The sequence below is a fragment of the Haliotis rufescens genome, unplaced genomic scaffold (assembly GCF_023055435.1).
Source record: "Haliotis rufescens isolate VD_foot unplaced genomic scaffold, xgHalRufe1.0.p SCAF_13, whole genome shotgun sequence".
NCBI lineage: Eukaryota > Metazoa > Mollusca > Gastropoda > Lepetellida > Haliotidae > Haliotis > Haliotis rufescens.
Genome location: NW_025963813.1, coordinates 1348674 through 1373510, shown reverse-complemented (window position 1 = coordinate 1373510; position 24837 = coordinate 1348674). Strand labels below are relative to the sequence as shown.

Here is a 24837-nt window from a genome sequence, read left to right as displayed (position 1 = left end):
GTATAACACTTTAGCATTTCCCTGCGGACAGTGCTAGTAGACCAAAGCATCGCGGTTGAATGACCAGTTAGGCGCCTCAATTAGGAGTTCTCTGGGAGAACTCTCAGAGGTACTAGAGTTTTATATGACAGCTTTCCGTCGGCATTTGACCTCCCTGGAGTGTGGTTGAGATGATTGCTACTGCCTGCTTCATTGGAAGGGTTAAACCTGTTATTTCCCTCCTCCATAAACATGAATGAGGCCTTCGTGGGGTTTGTTCAAATATTTAGACGTCAATCATGAATCAACATAAATTGCTGTTCAACTTCTGGACCTATGAAACCAATAGTAACTCTTTAAGCTTTGGGACCACTCAGTATCTTTTTGACAGTCTTGATATATATATATATATACTGATGGAAACGAATCGGGAACAATGCAAAATATAAGGAAAAAAGCTTTACTGTCAGTACATTTGAAATAGGGCGTATACAAATTCAACACGTCAGAGTCAAATGTTGAGATGTGTTTGTGCGCATTGTTTTCAACGCTGGCTAGCTTGTTTGTTTGTTGTTTTACGCCGTACTCAGCAATATTCCAGCTATATGATGGCGGTCTGTAAATAATCGAGTCTGGCTAGACAATCCAGTAATTGACATCATAAGCATCGATCTACGCAATTGGGAATACGATGACATGCATCAAGCAAGTCAGCGAGCCTGACCACCCGATCCCGTTAGTCGCCTCTTACGACAAGCATAGTCGCCTTGTTTCAAACGCTTATGCGGTAGACAAGACTGGGAACCCACGATAGCATATCATTTTACTGTGTCTAAAACTAAGTGTTCCCTTTTCGTCTCCATCAGTATATGTTACTGGTTTTTACGGTTACGGTGTGGGAATATATTCTGTGATCATGCATATTTTCAAGATGTCCACATGGCCTTTGTTGCCTTTAATGATATTTATTGACTAAGTTATGGTCATAAATCATATTTTAGCTGTGCACGTGAAGGTAATTCGGTTCGCTATTCCTGACCTCTGTCCTTTAGTGTCAAGGATTTGTGAAAATCAATGCCGTGGTTAGCGGATGTGTGACTTCAAACGTTTATCCATAAACGCATAACACTAAATGACCTGGTCTCGACGAGCCTTATCGGGGCCGAGACGAGCAAAGCCATACAGTTCACCGATGAGTGTCACGTTCGCTTAATCAAAAAGAAATAATTATGTTTCTATAGATTTGCTACTTTTAGCGGTGTTGATTACAGCGACCTGATTGGACGTCTCGACAGATATATAGTTAAAACATCATGCTCATTCTCGTGTTTGGAGACTGTTTAAAGCATTGGCTGTTCAAGGAAAACAAGAATTATTTACTCTCTGTGGCTGTTTGTATCTGTGACGAAGTACAGCTTTGTACACCCATGGACAAACATATAATTCACGCTGCACATTTCGCTGTAATGCTGTCCAAGTAAGGTGATGTGAAATAGGAGCACGGGGCTCAATAGCGTCCGGAAATTACCATGAATATTAAATGTAACGTTTATTGCATGGCTGGGGCATATGTTGACGCAAGTATATATCGATAATTTTCAGATGGGTCGTGGCAGCATTGTTGTTCTGTGTTAGGGTTATATGCCCGCAAGACCCATTGCTCTTACTTTCATCAGTACACGTCTTTCGGACAACCGCGGACACAGAGCTGTGCCACGTCATTTTCTCGTCAAGAACATTGCCAATTCCCACTGTCTTCACCAACGGTTGCGTAATAAAATATTAAACATTTTAGCTATAATGGCTGGCTGTATAAATTCTACACGCAAGCTTTCTGAATGACTACAAACCTTACAAGAACTTCTTCCTCCTCAGTCCCCACATCCCACCCTAAGTATAATGATAAATGACAAGGTTTGAGAGAAGAAACCCCGATAGGATACAATATGTCGGTTTATTCAACGAATTCGTTTTAAAGCCAGGCAGAACAAAATGTAGACAAAAACCAAATCAAGTCACAATGTGTCTTCAAATTCTGAACAAGATTAAGGGGACTCAGTCATCAGAGCTGTGTATAGACAATGCTGTAATGTTGCTGATCCTGTGTGTTAGGTCATATCAGAGCTGTGTATATACAATGCTGTAATGTTGCTGATCCTGTGTGTCATGTCATATCAGAGCTATGTATATACAATGCTGTAATGTTGCTGATCCTGTGTGTCAGGTCATATCAGGGCTATGTATTTACGACGTTGTAATGTTGCTGACATCGAGTGTCAGGTCAGGTCATATTAGTAATAGGTGTAAATGCTTCTTTCATGTTGCTGACATCGAGTGTCAGGTCATAGTGTTGCTGTTACCGATTGTCAGGTAATAAATGTTCTAGGTGTACATGCCACTGTCATGTTGCTGACATCGAGTGTCAGGTCAGGTCATATTAGTAATAGGTGTAAATGCTTCTTTCATGTTGCTGACATCGAGTGTCAGGTCATGTTCGTGTGGTGTGGAAGTGATGCTGCAATGTTGCTGACATCGACTTGTTGTGTTTCAGGTCATATCAGTCCTATGTGGATGTGTTGCTGTGATGTTGCTGATGCTGTCGATAGCAGCAACGACATGGCTGGAGGCCGACGGTTTTCGCGAGGGATTGTGGGAAAAATGCAAATGGCGCGATAGGATAAACCAACAAGTCGACTGCGAAAAGAATTATCCAAGAGGTGAGTGACGGTTGTGAGATGATAACATATATCAGTTATAATTGCTGTTGTAATAATTGCAGATAATTGTTCTTATGTCACTATTACCTGGATACAGTTAGGGTTATAAGGTAGCTTTTTGGGTTAACCACTCGCTCGTCACGCTCAACGAGCGCTCGACCTGGGTCAGATTCCTTACGTGGGTACAATGTGTGGAGCCCATTTTTGGTGTCCCCGACCATGATATTGCTGGAATATTACTAAACTCGGCGTGAAACCTGACTCGCTCACTTACTCACGCTACAGTTATTAATACCATCATCGCTGAATTACTTGTCCTTCGACATCATTTGTCATTGTTAACATCAGTGTGACAAATTAACAAGATTTGCGTTCCGTGAGGCATTGATGCTCAAAACTTGAAACATGGTTTGAATTTCAAAGGTTGGCAACTCTCATATAGTGTGGTATATTCTCGTTAACACAAGGCGATAAACACACATCTGGACACACCATGACTGATTTGCTTCATAATGACGTATTCACGTTTTCATGGATTTCAATTGCTTCTCCGCGTCAAACGAGGCACACGGCTGTCCGACAATGTTGTGACGAATGCGCCTACGGGTTCCTACATTGACGTCATGCTGTATTTGTGAGATCTGCCCAAAGCATTTGGGAGTGATGTGGGTTTGTCAATGACCCTTCAAAATCAATATTTCTCATGAGGCAACTTTCCACACGTCTTGCAATAAAAATAGGGATTTGTGACGGGTTGACTGTGCATGTGATCTTATTGCATCAAACCTGAGACAATAACAAGCATGATGTGAATGACGGAATATCCCTTATCCCAGACGTGCCACCCCGACCTGGAAATAGTAAGTGAGTTGGGTTTAACGGCGCTTTTAACAGTATTCCAGTATCGCGGCGTCAGCTTAATGTGGGAGGAAAGCCCGAAGTGATGCAGGTCTCAGCCGTTTACCACTTCGGTGAAACCCACGAGCACGTGTATGGTGCTGACAAACCTAGAAACATAATCGGGGCGAACCGGGATTCGAACCCACAATCATAGATTTCTGGCGTGTCCATTGACGCAAATCTGCACAGCGAATCGCGGCGCCTTAGACGACATGGCCACCCGTGCTACCCCGACCTGGAAAGACGGTCAACCTCAGGTCTATTCGATCCGACCTGGTATGTCTCAGAAACCTCGAAAATATAACCTCAGAACAAAGAAGTCTGACAGAACTGTTAGATATCACAGTTAATTTCATTTGTATTCAACCAATGTTGACGTTGTCTCAAACCAAATTGACTTGAACAATAATCTGTCTACCAGATAAGCAAATAACTTCTGGGAGCTGCTGGTTTTGACATCCGTATATAAACTGCCGGGCAATCTATGCACCCATGTTTGATGGTGGCTTAAGAGGAAACACACAAGAAATGGTGAAGCGACGGTAGTGTATTGGAGACGGTATCATAGACAATATTACATGCATTATATCAACGTGTACCTCACATTAATGAGTTAGCCGAGTAAAGTTTTGATGACGTTTGTAAAATTTACGAAGTGTTTACTTTCTTTTGCCCGACAGTTTAAATTCTACGTTTCAAATGCATGTAATGATGTTTGATCATTAAAGGAGAGAAATGGGTGTCTCATAGGCATTTGGTTTAGCGTCGGGGCGGACTGAGTGTTTAAGCGAGTGTGGTAACGCCACTGTGAACAGTATTCCACTTATATCACAGCTTGTCAGGAAAGCCCGATCTGATGCAGGTCTTTGACGTTTACCACTTTGGCAAGACCCCCGAGCACGTGACAAAACTCGAAAAATAATCGGGGCCAATCGGGATTTGAACCCACTAACGTAGGCTACTGGCGTGCAAAAGGGACGGTTTATCGTTAGTGTCTACCCAAAGAGCATTGAGTAGTCAGGCTATGCGACTTTATCGATTGCGTGTTCTCATACCCCGACGTCGTACGACGTTGCTCATGCTATAAACCATCAGATTGCCTGAACATACATTATGTTGCTGACTGTCCTTATGCTACTAACAAAAAATGGAGAAAAAAACATTTCACTATTGTTCATCCTTGAGGACAGTTCATGTTACTTTATAATACGATTTCATATCAGCAATAATATTTATCGTAATTCATGCCTTCCTTATGATGATAAGATGTTACGTTATTAGACATAGACAAATCAACTACTTAAACAAGTTTAAGGAGGTCATTACTGGGCCTCTTGCACAAAAAGATCTTAGTCTTAAGATTATTTTAACGCCTGTATTTTAACAAAGACTTACAACAGCTGTAGCTCTAAGATCGCTTTGTGAAAGCAAGTCCAGACGTGTCGTCTTCATATTCGGACAATCTGCCATTCACGTGTCTACTTTCTATGAGAACCTATCAATTTGTTTGTTCGCCTTGCGTAAACACTGATTTTATGAATGACATTTCAGTCACAAAGTCGATTCATCCTTTGAAGTCTAAATCGATTAGGTGAAGGTTTGATATAAGTGAACTTAGATTGTTAATAGTTTCTTTTAAGTCTTTGCAAACGTGGGTGGAACCTTTGACTGCGACGCCACTCACAACAATTTCCATGATTTAATTATTTTATATAGACATGACTAAATCTTGAAGTAGTGTGTTATTCATATAATAGGATTTCTTTGGCAGTTCTTGTTTCAATTCTACCGTGGCATTACTTGGGAAGGCCGCGTGTATCCCACTGATGACACTCCATGACTTCAGTACTTATTTATTGTCTCACGATGACGACATCATTATATAAAATATATATAAATTGCAATTGGAGTGTACAATCCAGTATTTAAAGTTTAAGACAAAACACAACGCCGAATACTTTCTCCGGCATGTTATATGTATATAACTTTACCACTTCGGTGAATCCCACGAGCATGGGTATGGTGCTGACAAACCTTGAAACTAGATCGGGGCGAACCGGGATTCGAACCCACAATAATAGGTTTCTGGCGTGCCCAAGGGACGCAACTCTGCACAGCGAATCGCGGCGCCTGGGACGTCTGGGCCACCCGTGCCCCCTACTACGGTGAAGTAGAGTCAGGCCAGATATACCAGTGATTGCCATTTTGAGCAACGATCCAACCAGAAAGGGAACGTTGACACACTAACAATCACGAGCCCGAGTCTGACCAGCCGAATCGTCGCCTCGTACGACAAGCATAGGTTGCTGGTGACCAATTCTATCCCGGAATCCCCATTCTATCTGATGCTAACACCAATTCATATTTTTCTTAAAGTGAGTGATTGTGTTTAGCAATGTTCAGCAATATGACGGCGCGGGACACTACCAAGGCTTCATACACTGTACCTTGAGCAGAATCGAAGCTGGCCCTTCTGAGTGACGAGCGAAAGCTTTAACCACTAGTCTAGTCCCAACCTTCCAAGTCCTTTATGAGGATGGTTCTACCTGCATTTATCTTATATAGGTTTACTAATATTAACTAAATAATATATTCTTCTTCTCTTTTTAACTCACTCCCATTCTGGATTTAGATAAATGTATATGACAGACATAAAATGTGTATACTTAATTTTCAAGACGCATTTACTCCGTAAGCAAAACATACGAAATCGTGAATTGGCAAATTAATTATTATGTTATTACATGTATATTCTCTTGCAGGATATTATTTTTGTGTTAGCAATACCGTAAGGCACCTTTCTAAAGCAATATCTTTCTTATGTATTAGATACAATAATGTAGGAAAACCTATATAATATGCATCCATTCCTTGTCTCTACTAACTTCTGTTTTCTTCCTTCCTCTCCTTTCAATGGCTACAGATAAAGGTAAGTTATGTCTTCAATTCACGACAAAATGATGAAGTGCATGCATATATATGTCCTTAACATTGCATTCTCCTTGAAGGATGTGTGCTGGTGCAAACTGCATCGTTACCTAACTGTCGGGCAAAAGAAAGTATGCACTTGAAAATTGGATTTGACTCTAACCCTAACTTAACAATCAAAACGGTTATAGTCTGAAAACAGCCGCCGAAATACTGCCAGCTTACGTCCCAAAAGACAACTATGATACCCGTATCAAATACATCACCATCGAATAAACATTTCTCGTTTGTTTCATTTTTAGCCACCAACAGACATGTGTGTGCTTTCTTTTGCCTGGTAGTGTATGACCTCTTCACAGAAGGGTGCTCTGAGCTGTGGGCATCACTATACTTTTACTTTTCGAAGGTTAATGCTCCTAAACTTTTGGCTTCCATTTTGGTTTTTATGTCCGTTCTTCTTGTGGCGAAGATAAATATATGAAAACCGTTTTGCATATTTTGTGTATTTTACAGTATATCTATAGTAATTCATTGGCATGTACAAATGTTGGTCACCATTGTCTCAATCTTCTCAGAACCATAATTATAAGAATCAAATGATACGTGCAGTGTGCAGGACCGAGTGTCGTCCATTGAGAAAGGCAGCTCCAATTTGTTGGTATGAACAGAAGAAGGCCGCATGCTGGCATCCGTTTTTTAAAACTTAATTAGTTTATGGAATGAAATGATAAACTTCTCCATGTCACTGAAGGTGAGATGATCAGCGAATAAAACTGAAAAGAAATTTATGACAGAATATGATATCTTTCTCTTAAAACTTGTTTTCAAAATCATCATTTTGCTTCCCTTCCGAATCTTATCCTCGTCTCATCTCATATTTCCCGCACACAGGCATACGCACATGTACACGCATACGCCCATGTACACGAACATGCATATATACACGCACACGCATATGTACACGCACACGCATATATACACGCACACGCATATGTACACGCACACGCATATGTACACGCACACGCATATATACACGCACACGTATATGTACACACACACGTATATATACACACACGTATATGTACACACACGTATATGTACACGCACACGCATATATACACGCACACGTATATGTACACGCACACGTTTATGTACACGCACACGTTTATGTACACGCACACGCATATATACACGCACACGTATATGTACACGCACACGTATATATACACGCACACGTATATGTACACGCACACGTATATATACACGCACACGTATATGTACACACACACGTTTATGTACACGCACACGCATATATACACGCACACGTATATGTACACGCACACGTTTATGTACACGCACACGTATATGTACACGCACACGTTTATGTACACGCACACGCATATATACACGCACACGTATATGTACACGCACACGTATATATACACGCACACGTATATGTACACGCACACGTATATAAACACGCACACGTATATGTACACACACACGTTTATGTACACGCACACGCATATATACACGCACACGTATATATACACGCACACGTATATGTACACGCACACGTATATGTACACGCACACGTATATGTACATGCACACGTATATGTACACGCACACGTATATATACACGCACACGTATATGTACACACACACGTTCATGTACACGCACACGCATATATACACGCACACGTATATGTACACGCACACGTTTATGTACACGCACACGTTTATGTACACGCACACGCATATGTACACGCACACGTATATATACACGCACACGTATATGTACACACACGTATATATACACGCACACGCATATATACACGCACACGTATATATACACACACGTATATGTACACGCACACGTATATGTACACGCACACGTATATATACACGCACACGTATATATACACACACGTATATGTACACGCACACGTATATATACACACACGTATATGTACACGCACACGTATATGTACACACACGTATATGTACACGCACACGTATATGTACACGCACACGTATATGTACACACACACGTATATGTACACACACGCATATATACACGCACACGTATATGTACACACACACGTATATGTACACACACGCATATATACACGCACACGTATATGTACACACACACGTATATGTACACACACGTATATGTACACGCACACGTATATGTACACGCACACGTATATATACACGCACACGTATATGTACACGCACACGTATATGTACACGCACACGCATATATACACGCACACGTATATGTACACGCACACGTATATATACACACACGTATATATACACACACGTATATGTACACGCACACGTATATGTACACGCACACGTATATGTACACGCACACGTATATGTACACACACGTATATGTACACGCACACGTATATATACACACACGTATATGTACACGCACACGTATATATACACACACGTATATATACACGCACACGTTTATGTACACAAACGTATATGTACACGCACACGTATATGTACACGCACACGCATATATACACGCACACGTTTATGTACACACACGTATATGTACACGCACACGTATATATACACGCACACGTATATGTACACACACGTATATGTACACGCACACGTATATATACACACACGTATATGTACACGCACACGTATATGTACACGCACACGTATATATACACACACGTATATATACACACACGTATATGTACACGCACACGTATATATACACACACGTATATGTACACGCACACGTATATATACACACACGTATATGTACACGCACACGTATATATACACACACGTATATGTACACGCACACGTATATGTACACGCACACGCATATATACACGCACACGTATATATACACACACGTATATGTACACACACACGTATATGTACACACACGTATATGTACACGCACACGTATATGTACACGCACACGTATATGTACACACACGTATATATACACACACGTATATGTACACACACACGTATATGTACACGCACACGTATATATACACACACGTATATGTACACGCACACGTATATGTACACGCACACGTATATGTACACACACGTTTATGTACACGCACACGTATATGTACACGCACACGCATATATACACGCACACGTATATATACACACACGTATATGTACACGCACACGCATATGTACACGCACACGTATATATACACACACGTATATGTACACGCACACGTACACATACACGCACACGTATATATACACACACGTATATGTACACGCACACGTACACATACACGCACAAGTATATGTACACACATACGTATATGTACACCACACGGATATGTACACGCACACGTATGTATACGTGCACACGCGTATGTACACGCATACGCATATATACACGAACGCGCACATGTACACGAACATGCATATATATATGCACACGTATATGTACACGCACACGTATTTATACACACATATATATATGATCACGCACGCGCTTATGTACACGCACACGCACATATACACTCATATATATACACACAATATGTCACACATGCATATGTACACGGACACCCATATGTACACGGACACGCATATGTACATGCACACGCATATGTACGCGCACATGTATATGTCCACGGACACGCATATGTACACGGACACGCGTATATATACATATACAGGCATATGCACATGCACGCGCATATGAACACGCACACGCACGCTCACAACACACTCGAAATAAAACTTCGTGTAACTGTCGATCACTGCGATCGGTACTCTGCACTTAAATCCCCGGATATATTCGGTGTTGAACATTCTTATTTTGAAGTTGAAATGTCCTGAGGCTTTCGAATTCTTTCGTATAGAATTCTGAGTGTTTTCATAAAATGAGCAAAGTTAATGCCAAACATTATTCACAAAGAGAAATGCTGTAGGCTATTCATCTATGTGATATGAAAGTCGGGATGATGCCCATGTTGCAAGAGCACTGGAATGGACACGTAACCGAAGTTACTCTTAAATTGAAGTTGCCTTAAATAACGTCACAAACGAACACGATACTACTGCTGTGGAAACAGAACTCTGATTTTCATCAACTCGGGCACATTTACAACAAATGTATTCTGTTTCGCAGTTCATAAACAATTTGAAATCTTTTTCATTGTTGTTTATTTGTAGAAACCTTTATATGCTAATCTCGATCAATATTCTTTGCCTTTGGTGTCTACATTTCACTACTTTTGAGGTTACACGAGCATGCTCTTTCCACGAGCAAGATTTCAAGAGCATCATATGACTCTTGCTCAAAAGTTCTTTTGATTCCGGTTATAGCATTCACGAGGGGCGGTGGGGTAGCCTGGTGGTTAAAGCGTTCGCTCGTCACGCCGAAGACCCGGGATCGATTCCCGACATGGGTTCATGTGATATTGCTGGAATATTGCTAAAAGCGGCGTTAAATCATACTCACTCACTATAGCATTCACGGCCTTATTAAAGCCTTTAAAATGTATCATGGTAGACGTGTGGAGGACATTGCCAAATCTGATGCATCTGTGACCAAAATGATGTCAGATGACATTGCCTATTTTGACTTGTGCCACATGTTCCCGTGTTTTCTCCAGGTAAACAAATTACCTGTGTTTGTGACGGGTGCCACCGGTGAGGCAAGATGCACGCACCTTTTCGCGAACACCAGGTGTCATGATACATCATTATGATAAAGTCGGAATCGTGCAATGAACCTTTATCAGATACCATGTCTCATAAGTATGGAAAGAGTTGTGTCTCTTAACTTTTATCAAATTACTACCATCTACTAAACATATCTGTTAATGAATGTTCTCCGTTCAACTCAAATTGCGAGAATTACAGAGCATATGAATTAAACTAACATTAACTAACATTTGTAAAAAGAACTCAATTTACAAACGCGAACATAATGGCATGATGCGACTGCTTTGCTGTTTCATAATAAAACCTGAACAGTACTTGTGCGGCATTTGAACGTTAAAGTTAAACCACAAAGTTATTCCTGTGTGTACATGTGAACGATATTCACATTTAATGTGCAAGATAAAAGCGAAGACCCGAGGATCACTGGTGAAGAACGCTGCTTGTTGGTACCTCGTGCTCGCATCGAGTTGATTCGTCCGTTAATGCCTCAATATATAGGCAAATATGCAGAGATCCCTAATAGTCCAAGGGTTTCACAAATCTTCCAAATTAGATTCTGGCTTCACTGAGCCAGCGGTGATTAACGATCCATTAATGGCCAACATTGTTTCCAAATATAACGCTATAATCAAGAATTCATTCAAGGTTCGCAGTATGCCACTAACCAACATGTGTGTCCACCTAAATTAAATATCATATTTATATAATGTGGACCAAGATGTCTCGGGTTAACTTGTCAGCACCGATATTCCTGCAGACTGTACTATTTTGGATTCTGTTAATACATTATGTGGTTCTTTTTATCACTTAATAAAGCCTCACGTCAAAGGTATTACAATTCTAAATGAGGAATAATACATATGTGAGAAATTAGATGAACAAAAAGGAAAAAAGAAATATTGATATTATAGATTAATGTGTGCTGCTGAATAAAGTTAATATTCTTTGTATCACCAAAATATGTTGATGGAGCCATCGACAGGCTCCGTTGTATCTGTGCCGTGCCGTGCCGAATGGCCTCAGTTGAAGCTAAGGGTACCAACGAACTGTGATCACATTGCTGATTATGCACCAGTATATACCAAAACCAGATTATACCATTGTCATTCAAATACCAGATTATACCATAGTCATTCTAAATACCAGATTTTTACCATGGTCATTCAAAATACAAGATTATACCATAGTCATTCAAAGTACCAGATTATACCATAGTCATTCAAAATACCGGATTATACCCTAGTCATTCAAAATACCAGATTATACCATAGTCATTCAAAATACTACATTATACCATAGTTAGTCAACATACCATATACCATTAATCAACGTTACATACTGTACCACCATCATGTAACGAGCAGTCATTCAAAATACCAGATTATACCATAGTAATTCAACATACCAGATTATACCACAGTAAATCTACACACCAAATTGTGCCATAACCATTCAACGTTCCGTTTCCAGATTATGTCATAGACATTCAACATAGTTACCAATTTTTACCATAGCCATTCAACATACCGTTTATTCTTCAGCCAGGTGACAAACTAAATTAAACCATAAAAATTCAACGTACCCGATTATACCATTGCCATTCAATATGCCAGATTATACTAAAGCCACTCAATAATTTGTTTCTACATCACGCATTCGAAAAACAAGATTATACCATAGTAATTCAACATGTCAGATAAAACCATTCAACGTACCATATTATACCATCGACATGCCATTTTACACCATAGATATTCAACATACCATGTCATACCAGTCATTCAACGTTACATACTGTACCATAGCGATGTAACGAACAGTTTGTTTTTTGTGTTGTGTTATGCCGCACTCAGCAATATTCCAGCTTCTTGTTACCAACTGCCATGTACTGTTTCATAATACTGTTTTCACAACACCCCATTATATCACGACAGTCAATACATAGTAAGATTCCCTTTTCTTAATACGTACATATGGTTCAGAAATTCACCGAATACTTGTCTTCAATAGATAAATAAAGTGCCGAGCAAAAGAAAGTATATACTTGAAAACTGGGATTTAACCCAAAACTTACAAACGTCATAAACGTGAGTTGGCTGAAAACAGACTCCGAAATACTGCAAACCTTGTTTCCCGAATCAAATACATTATCGTTGAATAACCATTCCTTGTTAAAGTTTTAGACACCATCAAACATGTCCATACTTTATTTTGTCCTAAAGTATACATTATAAAGATACGTTCCTTTTCAAAAGAGTCTTGAATCATACACGGACACTCTGCTTACTACAGTTTTATGTTTTAATTTCAGCATGGATCCAGGCGTGCAGGACAATGTGCTTGCTGTCGCTAGCCACCTGTCTCGTCTCCATTGTAGTGGCGTGTATAGGATTAAGGACGGACAATTTCCGCTCCAAGTACACATATTACAAAGCAGCTTTGTCTATCATGTTTATAGCAGGTAAGTGTTGGAAGTTGGTCAACTTCATTATTATTTTCATTCGGTTTAGACACATCGCTATTTGATTTATGACGGATTTTATTGTTGGTTGTGAAATTATGTTGGCAGACAAGTCGAATTGGTTGCACCCAGTTTAATGCATGAAATCTTTGTCACTAAAAGGATATCGGGTGGATTGGGGGAGGGGGGTTGGGCGGACAGTGCAGCCGAATGTCACGCAGTATTTTGGGGTTTTATTATCAACATGTGCACATCATGTGCCGCTCACCCGCGATCCCCATTTCATGTGAACATAACTGGAATTTGACAATTCATGTACATTTTATCTAGGCAGTTCATGGTTGAGATAGAAGGTCAAGGTCATAAAACGGAAGAAATTATAACTTTGCTATTACGGTAGCTAGAGGCATAGGGCTTTCTGTTTCAAAGGTGTGCTTTGATAAACCGGAAGTTTGTTATGAGGTGAGGTGAAATTGGGTTTAACGTCGCGTCCAAGATTATTACACTTATATAGCGATGTGCATGCACGTGTGTGTGTGTGTGCTTGTACTAGTCCGGACTGATGCCGGTTTACAGTGCTAGCTCACTGAGATATCATGCCGCAGTTTAACATGAATACCCCACTCAGACACAGTATACCGAGCCGACCATAATTTGATTTAGCCCCTTAATGCCGAGCGCCAGACAGGGAACAACACGTACCATCTTTTAACGTCTTTTGGTATGACGCGGACAGGGATCGAACCGCGGACCCTCCGCTCTCCGGGCGGACGCTCTACCACTAGACCACGGAGGCGGTCACTTTGTTATGAAGTTGGCTAGATTGTAACACAGGAGAAGGTTGCTCTGTATTGGGCATATGTGAGGTCACCTGCTACTTTATGTCACTGTCAGAATGGTTCATTATTCATACTTCTAATGGGAAACGTTTGGGGCATTCACGGAAAGGTATCGATCCAACCGGTTTATGAGGACTTTAAGTCCCAACAGACTAGTTCCACTGTATCAAAATTAAGGTAATCCTGACATCTGACTGAAATGGGGATTGGCTGCGAAACACGTGTGACTTGCGTCATTTTCTAACCGGCAATGTTGAAGCACCCAGCAAATGGTGTCGCTGGTCCACGGTGGTCTGTGTTCAAGCCGCCATGACGTCAGTCACAGTCAGCAACATCACGCTAACAACAATGTTCAATCCCCCTTCAGTTAAGCTCAGAGCGGCTTTTCGATAAAACTAACAATACATTACTCTACGAATCTTTAGAGGAGTAACATTCTAGACTACACAAGCTCCCATTTCGAATTGAACCTTGACTACGATGGGGAATCTAGTCCATATATTAGAAACCCAATAAATACAATGAAGTAATTATCAAATATCATTCATCGCGGACATTATAAACGGAATACAGTTTGCCGGACATATTTTTTAAAAAAAGGACATGGTTCCATATCTACATATAATCGCCTCAACGAGTATGGTAATGTCACCAATTCGCCAGTAAATGGCATAATTAAGATTACTTGAGCATGGAAAATGAGATAGTACCTTCAGAAATAACTTATCAAGTCTTTCTCCCGAAGCCTCTGACAAGTGCGCCAGTCATAAGGAAGTGTATCACATTCATCACCGTCCTAGCGATGAAGCCAAAACACATCATTACCTTATGATGTCTTTTTAATAGCTTTTGACATGTAAAGCCAGAGACTTACGTAGTCATTATCTGCTTCCAAAACAACCTAAGTGCTGTATCTTAATGTGTACGTATGTGTTTGTGTGTGCTTCTGTAGACTATGAGCAGGTGGCGTACATTGCCAATATTACCTAGAACCATTATCAGAGCGAAGCTGAGGTTCCAACCTGAAATCAGCGGACCCTGGGATCCCTAAGGGAAGCAACTCTGCACAGCGAATAGCAGCGCCTCAGACCCCTGGGACATCCATTGTGGCTGATCGAGCAGTCAGAGGAAAGCATACCTAGGGTCATACCGAATATTAAACGAAATCATTACTGAGACACATTTAGGAATTCCTTCTAAGGCTGACCTTTTTAGTTCATTACCAGAACATTTGTGGATACTAGCAGTTGGTTTTTAGGCCACATTGATCTCGTAGCATCATTAGCGGCAAATAGTTGACAGGAAATGAAAGCCTCGGTTGTAACGGTAATGGGATTGCTTACATGTGATTGACAAGATGATAACAGCTTTCAGATTATCTTCCATCTAATGAACGTGTGTAGAGTGATGCAGCATGTACGTCGCATGGCCTTTACACGAGTCAGTCATGCAACTGGTGTCCTTTGTTTTGCTGATCCAATAAAAAAACCTAATTGCTTAAAACTGGCGCTCATGCAGGATATGAACCCCGCGGGCACAATTGCTAAAACTGATTTTCAGGCCTAGATCATACGTATCCATTATCTTGTGAAACTAATTTGGGTACATACTCGTTCGAGAATTCGTTTTTATTTTTCGCAGCTCGTCCCTCCATTAAACAATGATCATGCCTGCGTTGAAGGAATATGAAGTACATTATGGTCTTGAAATCTTTAAGGAAAAACTGAGACCAGTCCACTCGCATTCGCAATCGCCCTCGCATCCATACCCTCACCCGCACTCGAACTCGCATCCGCGCCCACGCCCACGCCTACGCCCACGCCTACGCCCACATCTACCTCCACAATCACACCCGCACCCTAAGTTGAACTTGTATCTTTGCCAGTGACCCTCCACATCCACAATCACAACCGCACCTACAGCATTGTCCTCATCCACGTCCCCGTCCACTTCCTCACCCACAGTCACGTTCAAACCACGGTCTACGCCCACGCCCACGCCCACGCCCACGCCCACTCAAAAACCCACTCCCACGCCCACTCATAAACACACGCTCACGCGGACCCCATCGCCCATATCCACATTAGGTCCCCCTTTGAAATAATTTATTGATACTGGTGTGAATTCTGATTTTGTGAAAATTAGAAGTTTGGGTAAATTTAAATCTCAGATCCTGTAATGCAATGCGCCTGCTACACTTGGTTCGTTTGTATACTTGGTATACTTCTCTTATGTTTTTACTCAAGTTTAATAATATATTCCACGACGGGGAACTATTCAAATGGTATATCACTATGTGAACAAACTCATTTCCAGCATAATCATTTGCAAATTGAATGTTTCAGCTTTGTTTGAAGTCATCGCTCTCATCATCTTCCCCGTGAAGTTTCTGGAAGAAGTAAGTCTAGAACGCTCTCACCACAAATGGGAGTTCGGCTGGGCATACGGGGTTGGCTGGGGGTCAGCCATCTTCATGTTCGGTGCCGCCATCTTACTATTGATAGACAGGGAGAGTGAGGAAGTCATCTATAGGGAAAAGACGATTTATAATAAAGAACCCGAACCAGAAGAGGTGTGAAACTAACGATTCTTCCATGGAACAAAAACAAACTACCCGACAGTCTTTCCTAATGTGTGTGTCCCGAATCCCAGGGGAATATCCAGACACCCTGTTAGAGTGTGATGTAGAGTGTGTTGTCGCTGATGGGATGTTCAGAGGAAAGCATGCTGAGGACCATGTCGTTTAATGGTCATGCATTTGAAGGTTGCAAAGACTAAACTGAACCAGCATACAGAGAAAATGGTAATTTTAACATCCATGATATGAAGGATTATACTCGTGCCACGCCTGTGCTGTTATGTCAGCGCACGTCTATATAACACGTAAGCGCCAGAGAATAACTGGTCTCAATTATCCGACGGAGCAGATTCCATTGGGCATAACGGCGGTGAACATAATATGAATGGATCACTGAAAATCAGTGATGATGAAAAGTGTTAGCATATCCTGCCGTACAGGTAGCAACTCAAGTGTGTTCGTGGGTTTCAAATGTGAGCTGTGTTATTCAGAAAGGAAATACCGAGACAACATCAGTATCAAATGTTGCAACTATGTATCTGTGTGTCCATCCATCACAGGGCCCTAATGGATATTTTATCTGCATGAATAGTCCTTCAGCAATGACATATATGGGATGGTTTCCAGGGAGTGCCATATAACATGATGAGATTTCTGGTAGATCGATGTCCAACTGCTGATAGCGCGTGTGGTGTTTGACATTAAATAAGTGCACAAACGAGACCAGAAACTTGGACCTGTTACGAGATAATGAACCACAACATGCTGAAGGATTGCTTTCTGTCCAAGCTTTGATCAGATTCTGGACGAAATTATTTGCATCTTTTTAACCACAATTGGAATTTGATTCAAATCGACAAATTTAAAACAGATGCATGCTATCCAATTGAGAGGCCATCATTCTCTGAATTTCTCGCCTTTGTTACTAACATCATCAAGTAACGCCACAACATCTGTACTGCTACTACCGTCTGTATTCGTCCAGAAACGACACATCTCTGTTGAGTTGAGTCCTATACCGGAGAGCTCTCATGCAGTAAACTGTTACTGTTATACATGTAGCTTATGGCTCCGACAATTAACAATGGGATCAAAAAACTTTCTCAAGAAATAGGTTTCCGTGAGCTTATAACATTATATCTTATTTCATTCGGGGCAGATAAATAAGTCAATGGCTTCAGTCGAGGGCCGAAGAAAATGAGAGCTCATATGCTAAAAGGTTGTTTAAAATGGGGCGGACATCAACATCAACACGAGGAATAGCGTGAGCATTACAGTATCAAAGACTACGTCAAGGAACGAGGGACAGGGATGAATACATGGGGCAATACTATCCTTTGAGGATGAGAACTTATCGCCCAAAATGAAACTTCACAATACTTTCGTAGTCTCCAGAAATGTGTGTTTCCTTCCTTGTTTTTATAAACTTATTTTGTCGAATTTGTTGTATTTCTTAAAGATACTGTGTTTAACAAGTATTTATACCGTGCGACTTGTTGGATCTTCCTTGCCATCATCTCTTTATATCCTTCGTGTTTGTTGCAGAAGTGTTTTCGTTCAAGTGTAAGCAAAGGGGTGAGATTGTCAACATTGTCTGTGACAGGACAACGATATTCACTATCCAATAAATTGTCTCCAACCATATTCATTTTCAAGAACAAAAAGAGCAAATATTGCATGTTCGCACGAATGTAAAGTTTATATCAGGGTGCTTGTGCGAATGATCAGATTCTTTTATATGACAGTTTGTAGACGTTTAAGTATAAAGTTGTTTGGTATTATGATGTTGGCATAATACTTCAAGAGACTGTGCAACACTGTCTAGATATTATATGACACTTCATTAACTAGTGCATCGCAACCTTTAATAGAAAAGTGGACACAGTGGTCTGCGAGGTCTCTCCCGATTCGGACTGTTTCTTATCACGTTACATGTTATCTTTTCAAAATGGCCTCCATTCTGTAGCACACGTCGTGACTCTTATTCTCTGTCAATAACCAAATGGTAATCGGTTGATGTAGACCTAAGTCTTCGTAAACAAGCGTGATAAGGACAAAGGTTCATAGATAAAAAAGAACGACAAATGTTGATAAAAAAAATTCTTCAGCGAGATAGAGGACGAATACAAATAGTCTTCAAGTGTGAATTCAGTCATAAATACATGTACATTAGTTACAAATGTCAACCCAATTTGTCTACATATAAATGCTCCTGTTTTAAAGGATCTATTCATGGTTTTTTTCATTTGATGTTGGCATGACAATGTGTTGTCGTGAATGATCAGTTTTGCCTCAATATGCATTCTACTCCTTCTGAACACGACATGCATCGGGTTTTTAGATATTCCAACTCAATAAACAAAACCAACGTCACGATGGAGCATTAAAGCAACAGTTGGATTCCGTGTACATGGCAATAGCATTGCATGACTGATTATAGTATTTGCATGGCAAGTGAACAGAAGAACATTCAGTCGTATATAAGGCATTTCCAGTGTTTGCAATGTACAACGTACAATGTGTGTAGGTCTTCATCTCTGTGTGTACTCCAGCCATCCAGTCAGTCACCACAATGGAAAATGCAGACCATGTTGCTATAATATTTACGTAACTATTATGACTGGCCTCTGGTAACAGTCGTAACATCTTGATGCTGTACTGATTATGTGCATTGTATTGTGCATTTTGTGACTATTGTGTTTGGATATGAAAAGGTAGGATACATTAATGTATTATACAATATTCAAAGAATTTTCAGGATGTTAAATTGAAGTTACCCATTTGCAAAATTGCACTGTAAAACATATGGTATTAAATAACAACGACATATTATACGTCTAAGCCCACTCTATTATGTATAACGCCGTGATATGATTGATGTACTGTTCAGACGGGCTTATTTTTCAACTATTTACTATATTTTGAAATCATGGTCTTATAATATTCACCCTCAGCAGTTTTTGTCGTGAAGCTAATTGGGGAACAGGGTGACCAGCAGCTGATTCAATGAGCAATGTTGGAAACCCACATTCGACCTGTCATAATCTTTGGTCAGTCAGGACCATACCTGTGCATGTGGGTTTCCATGGGCGGAAAACATTTACGGCCTTCATCATTTGGACTTTCTGCAACATCAAGCTGACACGCACTAACACAACTGAAATACTGTTCACATCGGCTTTCAAGCCAAATTGATCTCATTGTGACTGTTTCTACTTTTTCATGATAATTCCTCAGACATAAGTGTACAATGTGGATTGGTTTTATATATGGTCATAGCATAGCAAAACAGTACATTTCTTCATGCAACACTTCCCCTGGGGATCTTTTCCAGCTGTAGAAACTAACAGTTTCAGCTAGTCCTTAAAATGAAAACATATAGCAAAACCCTTAAAAATGGCAAATTTCTCCTTTTAGGATACCTTAACTATTTGGCAGGTTGTCAAGGACTAGGACTAGTGCTAATTTCTGACGCTGTTTTCTATTGATTTTCGCGGCAATAATATTACGATTATGAACTTCAGGCGTTAATTCAATTGGAGAAATATGTTTTCAAAGTGCATGAAAGTTACTTAAATACTTTAGGAAAGAAATATCATTTTTCTTCCCTCAGGTGCTAACAGACAACGCGTAATCTACAGATTGATTTGTGTAAGCTTTCGAGGGAGTATTATGTTGTTCTTCCCCAATCGTTCGATGAATGAAATTGCCAAACAATGGGCAACATTATTCCTTTTGTTATGTGACCTCACTTCAAGCATACCATCAATTACAGTCAACAGTACAAACATCCCCCAGTAAAGTGTCATGCGGGTCTTCTCTTTCCACCAACTCAGAGTTTTCTTATCTGTGTATTGTACAAACACCAACATTTGTATGTTTTCTGGATGTTGGACAATAATAAATAAACATCATGTTTGTCTTTCGTATGTATTACTGTATTATCATGACTGCCATCAATCTGGAAAATTATTGAAACAGAAGGAACTTGTTTCGTTTGTTGTTTAACGCCGCACACAACAATGTTCCAGCTATATAACGGCGGTCAGTAAATAATCGAGTCTGGACCAGACACGCCAGTGATTGATATCATGAGCATCGATCCACGCAATTGGGATTCAGAGAGCCTGACCACCCGATCCCGTTAGTTGCCTCTTCCGACAAAAGTAGTCGCCTTTTACGGCAAACATGGGTTGCTGAAGACCTATTCTACCCCGGATCCTCAGGAAGAAACTGGAATGTTGGGAATACCTTAGTTGGGATTTAACTATTTTTGGATTAAATTGTCGTTGCTCGACTTTTGAGTGAGTGAGTTAAAGTTTATGTCACATCGGCAATTTTTCAGCCATATCGTGACGAGACAAAATTTGACATTAATAATATATATTTAAACTGAATAAAATTCTGTCGGCGAAGGACATTATAATAACTAGTTTGAGAGCATGTATGATAAATACGCATTCAACAACACAAAATAAAAACGGGCTGTAGATCGCCAGCATTTGAAAGTAGATCAACACACAAGGGACCATGGGCTAGACTTTTGAACCCTTGGTTCCACAACGCAAACTTAGCGCTACAGTTTGTTTGTTTGTTTCTTTGTTTCTTTGTTTGACCATGCCACGCTCTCACTTGCGGAACGTCACTCAGGCGTATATGTCACAACAGTACTTTGTAGTCGGTGTCGCTGTCACTTTCGATGAAAATATTGCGTCTTTTGACGGAAACTGGACTTACAGAACTCTAACAAGATTAATCGTGAAATTTACGCCATAGTGATGACGACACCAGAACAAAATGGATATTTTGAGATTGCCGACTGTTGACATGACTCGTGGACCGCAATGCATCACGGGAGTTTCACGAGCATATGATGCTTTTATTGGGTTCAGTGTGTTTCCTGAAATTAGTTTGCATATTCACAGATATGGCATTGTGTGTTCACGGCCTTCGGCCATGGGAGCCATGCCAATTTACACTTGTTAGAGGGGCTTGTGATCTAGACTACCAGTTGTCATAGGGGCTTGTGATCTAGACTACCAGTTGTCAGAGGGGCTTGTGATCTAGACTACCAGTTGTCAGAGGGGCTTGTGATCTAGACTACCAGTTGTCAGAGGGGTTTGTGATCTAGACTACCAGTTGTCAGAGGGGCTTGTGATCTAGACTACCAGTTGTCAGAGGGGCTTGTGATCTAGACTACCAGTTGTCATAGGGGCTTGTGATCTAGACTACCAGTTGTCAGAGGGGCTTGTGATCTAGACTACCAGTTGTCAGAGGGGCTTGTGATCTAGACTACCAGTTGTCAGAGGGGCTTGTGATCTAGACTACCAGTTGTCATAGGGGCTTGTGATCTAGACTACCAGTTGTTAGAGGGGCTTGTGATCTAGACTACCAGTTGTCAGAGGGGCTTGTGATCTAGACTACCAGTTGTTAGAGGGGCTTGTGATCTAGACTACCAGTTGTCAGAGGGGCTTGTGATCTAGACTACCAGTTGTTAGAGGGGCTTGTGATCTAGACTACCAGTTGTCATAGGGGCTTGTGACCTAGACTACCAGTTGTCAGAGGGGCTTGTGATCTAGACTACCAGTTGTCAGAGGGGCTTGTGATCTAGACCACCAGTTGTCAGAGGGGCTTGTGATCTAGACTACCAGTTGTTAGAAGTGCTTGTGATCTAGACCACCAGTTGTCAGAGGGGCTTGTGATCTAGACTACCAGTTGTTAGAGGGGCTTGTGATCTAGACTACCAGTTGTCATAGGGGCTTGTGACCTAGACTACCAGTTGTCAGAGGGGCTTGTGATCTAGACTACCAGTTGTCAGAGGGGCTTGTGATCTAGACCACCAGTTGTCAGAGGGGCTTGTGATCTAGACTACCAGTTGTTAGAGGGGCTTGTGATCTAGACCACCAGTTGTCAGAGGGGCATGTGATCTAGACTACCAGTTGTCAGAGGGGCTTGTGATCTAGACTACCAGTTGTCAGAGGGGCTTGTGATCTAGACTACCAGTTGTTAGAGGGGCTTGTGATCTAGACTACCAGTTGTCAGAGGGGCTTGTGATCTAGACTACCAGTTGTCAGAGGGGCTTGTGATCTAGACTACCAGTTGTCAGAGGGGCTTGTGATCTAGACTACCAGTTATCAGAGGGGCTTGTGACCTAGGCTACCAGTTGTCAGAGGGGCTTGTGATCTAGACTACCAGTTGTCAGAGGGGCTTGTGATCTAGACTACCAGTTGTCAGAGGGGCTTGTGATCTAGACTACCAGTTGTCAGAGGGGCTTGTGATCTAGACTACCAGTTGTAAGAGGGGCTTGTGACCTAGACTACCAGTTGTCAGAGGGGCTTGTGACCTAGACTACCAGTTGTCAGAGGGGCTTGTGACCTAGACTACCAGTTGTCAGAGGGGCTTGTGATCTAGACTACCAGTTGTCAGAGGGGCATGTAATCTAGACTACCAGTTGTCAGAGGGGCTTGTGATCTAGACTACCAGTTGTCAGAGGGGCTTGTGACCTAGACTACCAGTTGTCAGAGGGGCTTGCGATCTAGACTACCAGTTGTCAGAGGGGCTTGTGACCTAGACTACCAGTTGTCAGAGGGGCTTGTGATCTAGACTACCAGTTGTCAGAGGGGCTTGTGACCTAGACTACCAGTTGTCAGAGGGGCTTGTGATCTAGACTACCAGTTGTCAGAGGGGCTTGTGATCTAGACTACCAGTTGTCAGAGGGGCATGTGATCTAGACTACCAGTTGTCAGAGGGGCTTGTGATCTAGACTACCAGTTGTCAGAGGGGCTTGTGATCTAGACTACCAGTTGTCAGAGGGGCTTGTGATCTAGACTACCAGTTGTCAGAGGGGCTTGTGATCTAGACTACCAGTTGTCAGAGGGGCTTGTGACCTAGACTACCAGTTGTCAGAGGGGCTTGTGATCTAGACTACCAGTTGTCAGAGGGGCTTGTGATCTAGACTACCAGTTGTCAGAGGGGCTTGTGATCTAGACTACCAGTTGTCAGAGGGGCTTGTGATCTAGACTACCAGTTGTCAGAGGGGCTTGTGACCTAGACTACCAGTTGTCAGAGGGGCTTGTGATCTGGACTACCAGTTGTCAGAGGGGCTTGTGATCTAGACTACCAGTTGTCAGAGGGGCTTGTGATCTAGACTACCAGTTGTCAGAGGGGCTTGTGACCTAGACTACCAGTTGTCAGAGGGGCTTGTGATCTAGACTACCAGTTGTCGGACTTTCATGTTTATGGTAGCCTCGGTGGCTGAGTTGGTTAGATCGCTAAATTTGTGTGCGGGTGATTAGGTGCCTCACTCTGGCTGTGTGAGTTCGAATCTCGGACTGGACTCAAAATTCAGCATTGTGGTGTGCTCGCTCTATGATTGTTCCGTTTCAGTGATTTAAGAGTGCACAAGTGAACGAATTCGTGAGTATGGTTTTACGCCGCTTTTTAGCAATATTCCAGCAATATCACGGCGGGGTACATCAGAAATGGGCTTCACACGTTGTACCCCATGTCGGGATTCGAACCCGGATCTTCGACGTGACGAGCGAACGCTTTAACCACTAGGCTACCCGATAAGAGTGCACAAGAGCCTAGACATAAGAAGTCGACCCGGTTTCACACATTTAGCAAAAACGTTCAACTACCCAACAAATGCCGTTCAGATGCCTTACGTTGACCTGACCAATCACTCGGGTTGACCTGAAGGTTATGTCAGCGTTGAGGGGTCACCTCAAAAATGCCCATC

The 24837-nt window shown here is 41.5% G+C and overlaps 1 protein-coding gene across 4 annotated transcripts in view; it reads left to right on the top strand.

The window, feature by feature from the left end:
- The window catches only part of LOC124148638 (transmembrane protein 47-like), a 111380-nt gene extending 90366 nt beyond the window's left edge, over positions 1–21014 (top strand). For 2 of the 4 annotated variants that reach the window (XM_046519837.2, XM_046519835.2), the window contains exons 2-5: positions 2531–2696; positions 6520–6525; positions 13530–13679; positions 16864–21014. In XM_046519837.2, the coding sequence (XP_046375793.1) occupies positions 2531–2696; positions 6520–6525; positions 13530–13679; positions 16864–17096 (555 nt within the window). In that variant the 3' untranslated portion in view covers positions 17097–21014. The remainder of the gene's footprint in view (positions 1–2530; positions 2697–6519; positions 6526–13529; positions 13680–16863) is intronic. The other 2 variants (XM_046519839.2, XM_046519836.2) reach the window with 1 other exon arrangement.
- The last annotated feature ends 3823 nt before the right edge of the window (positions 21015–24837 follow it).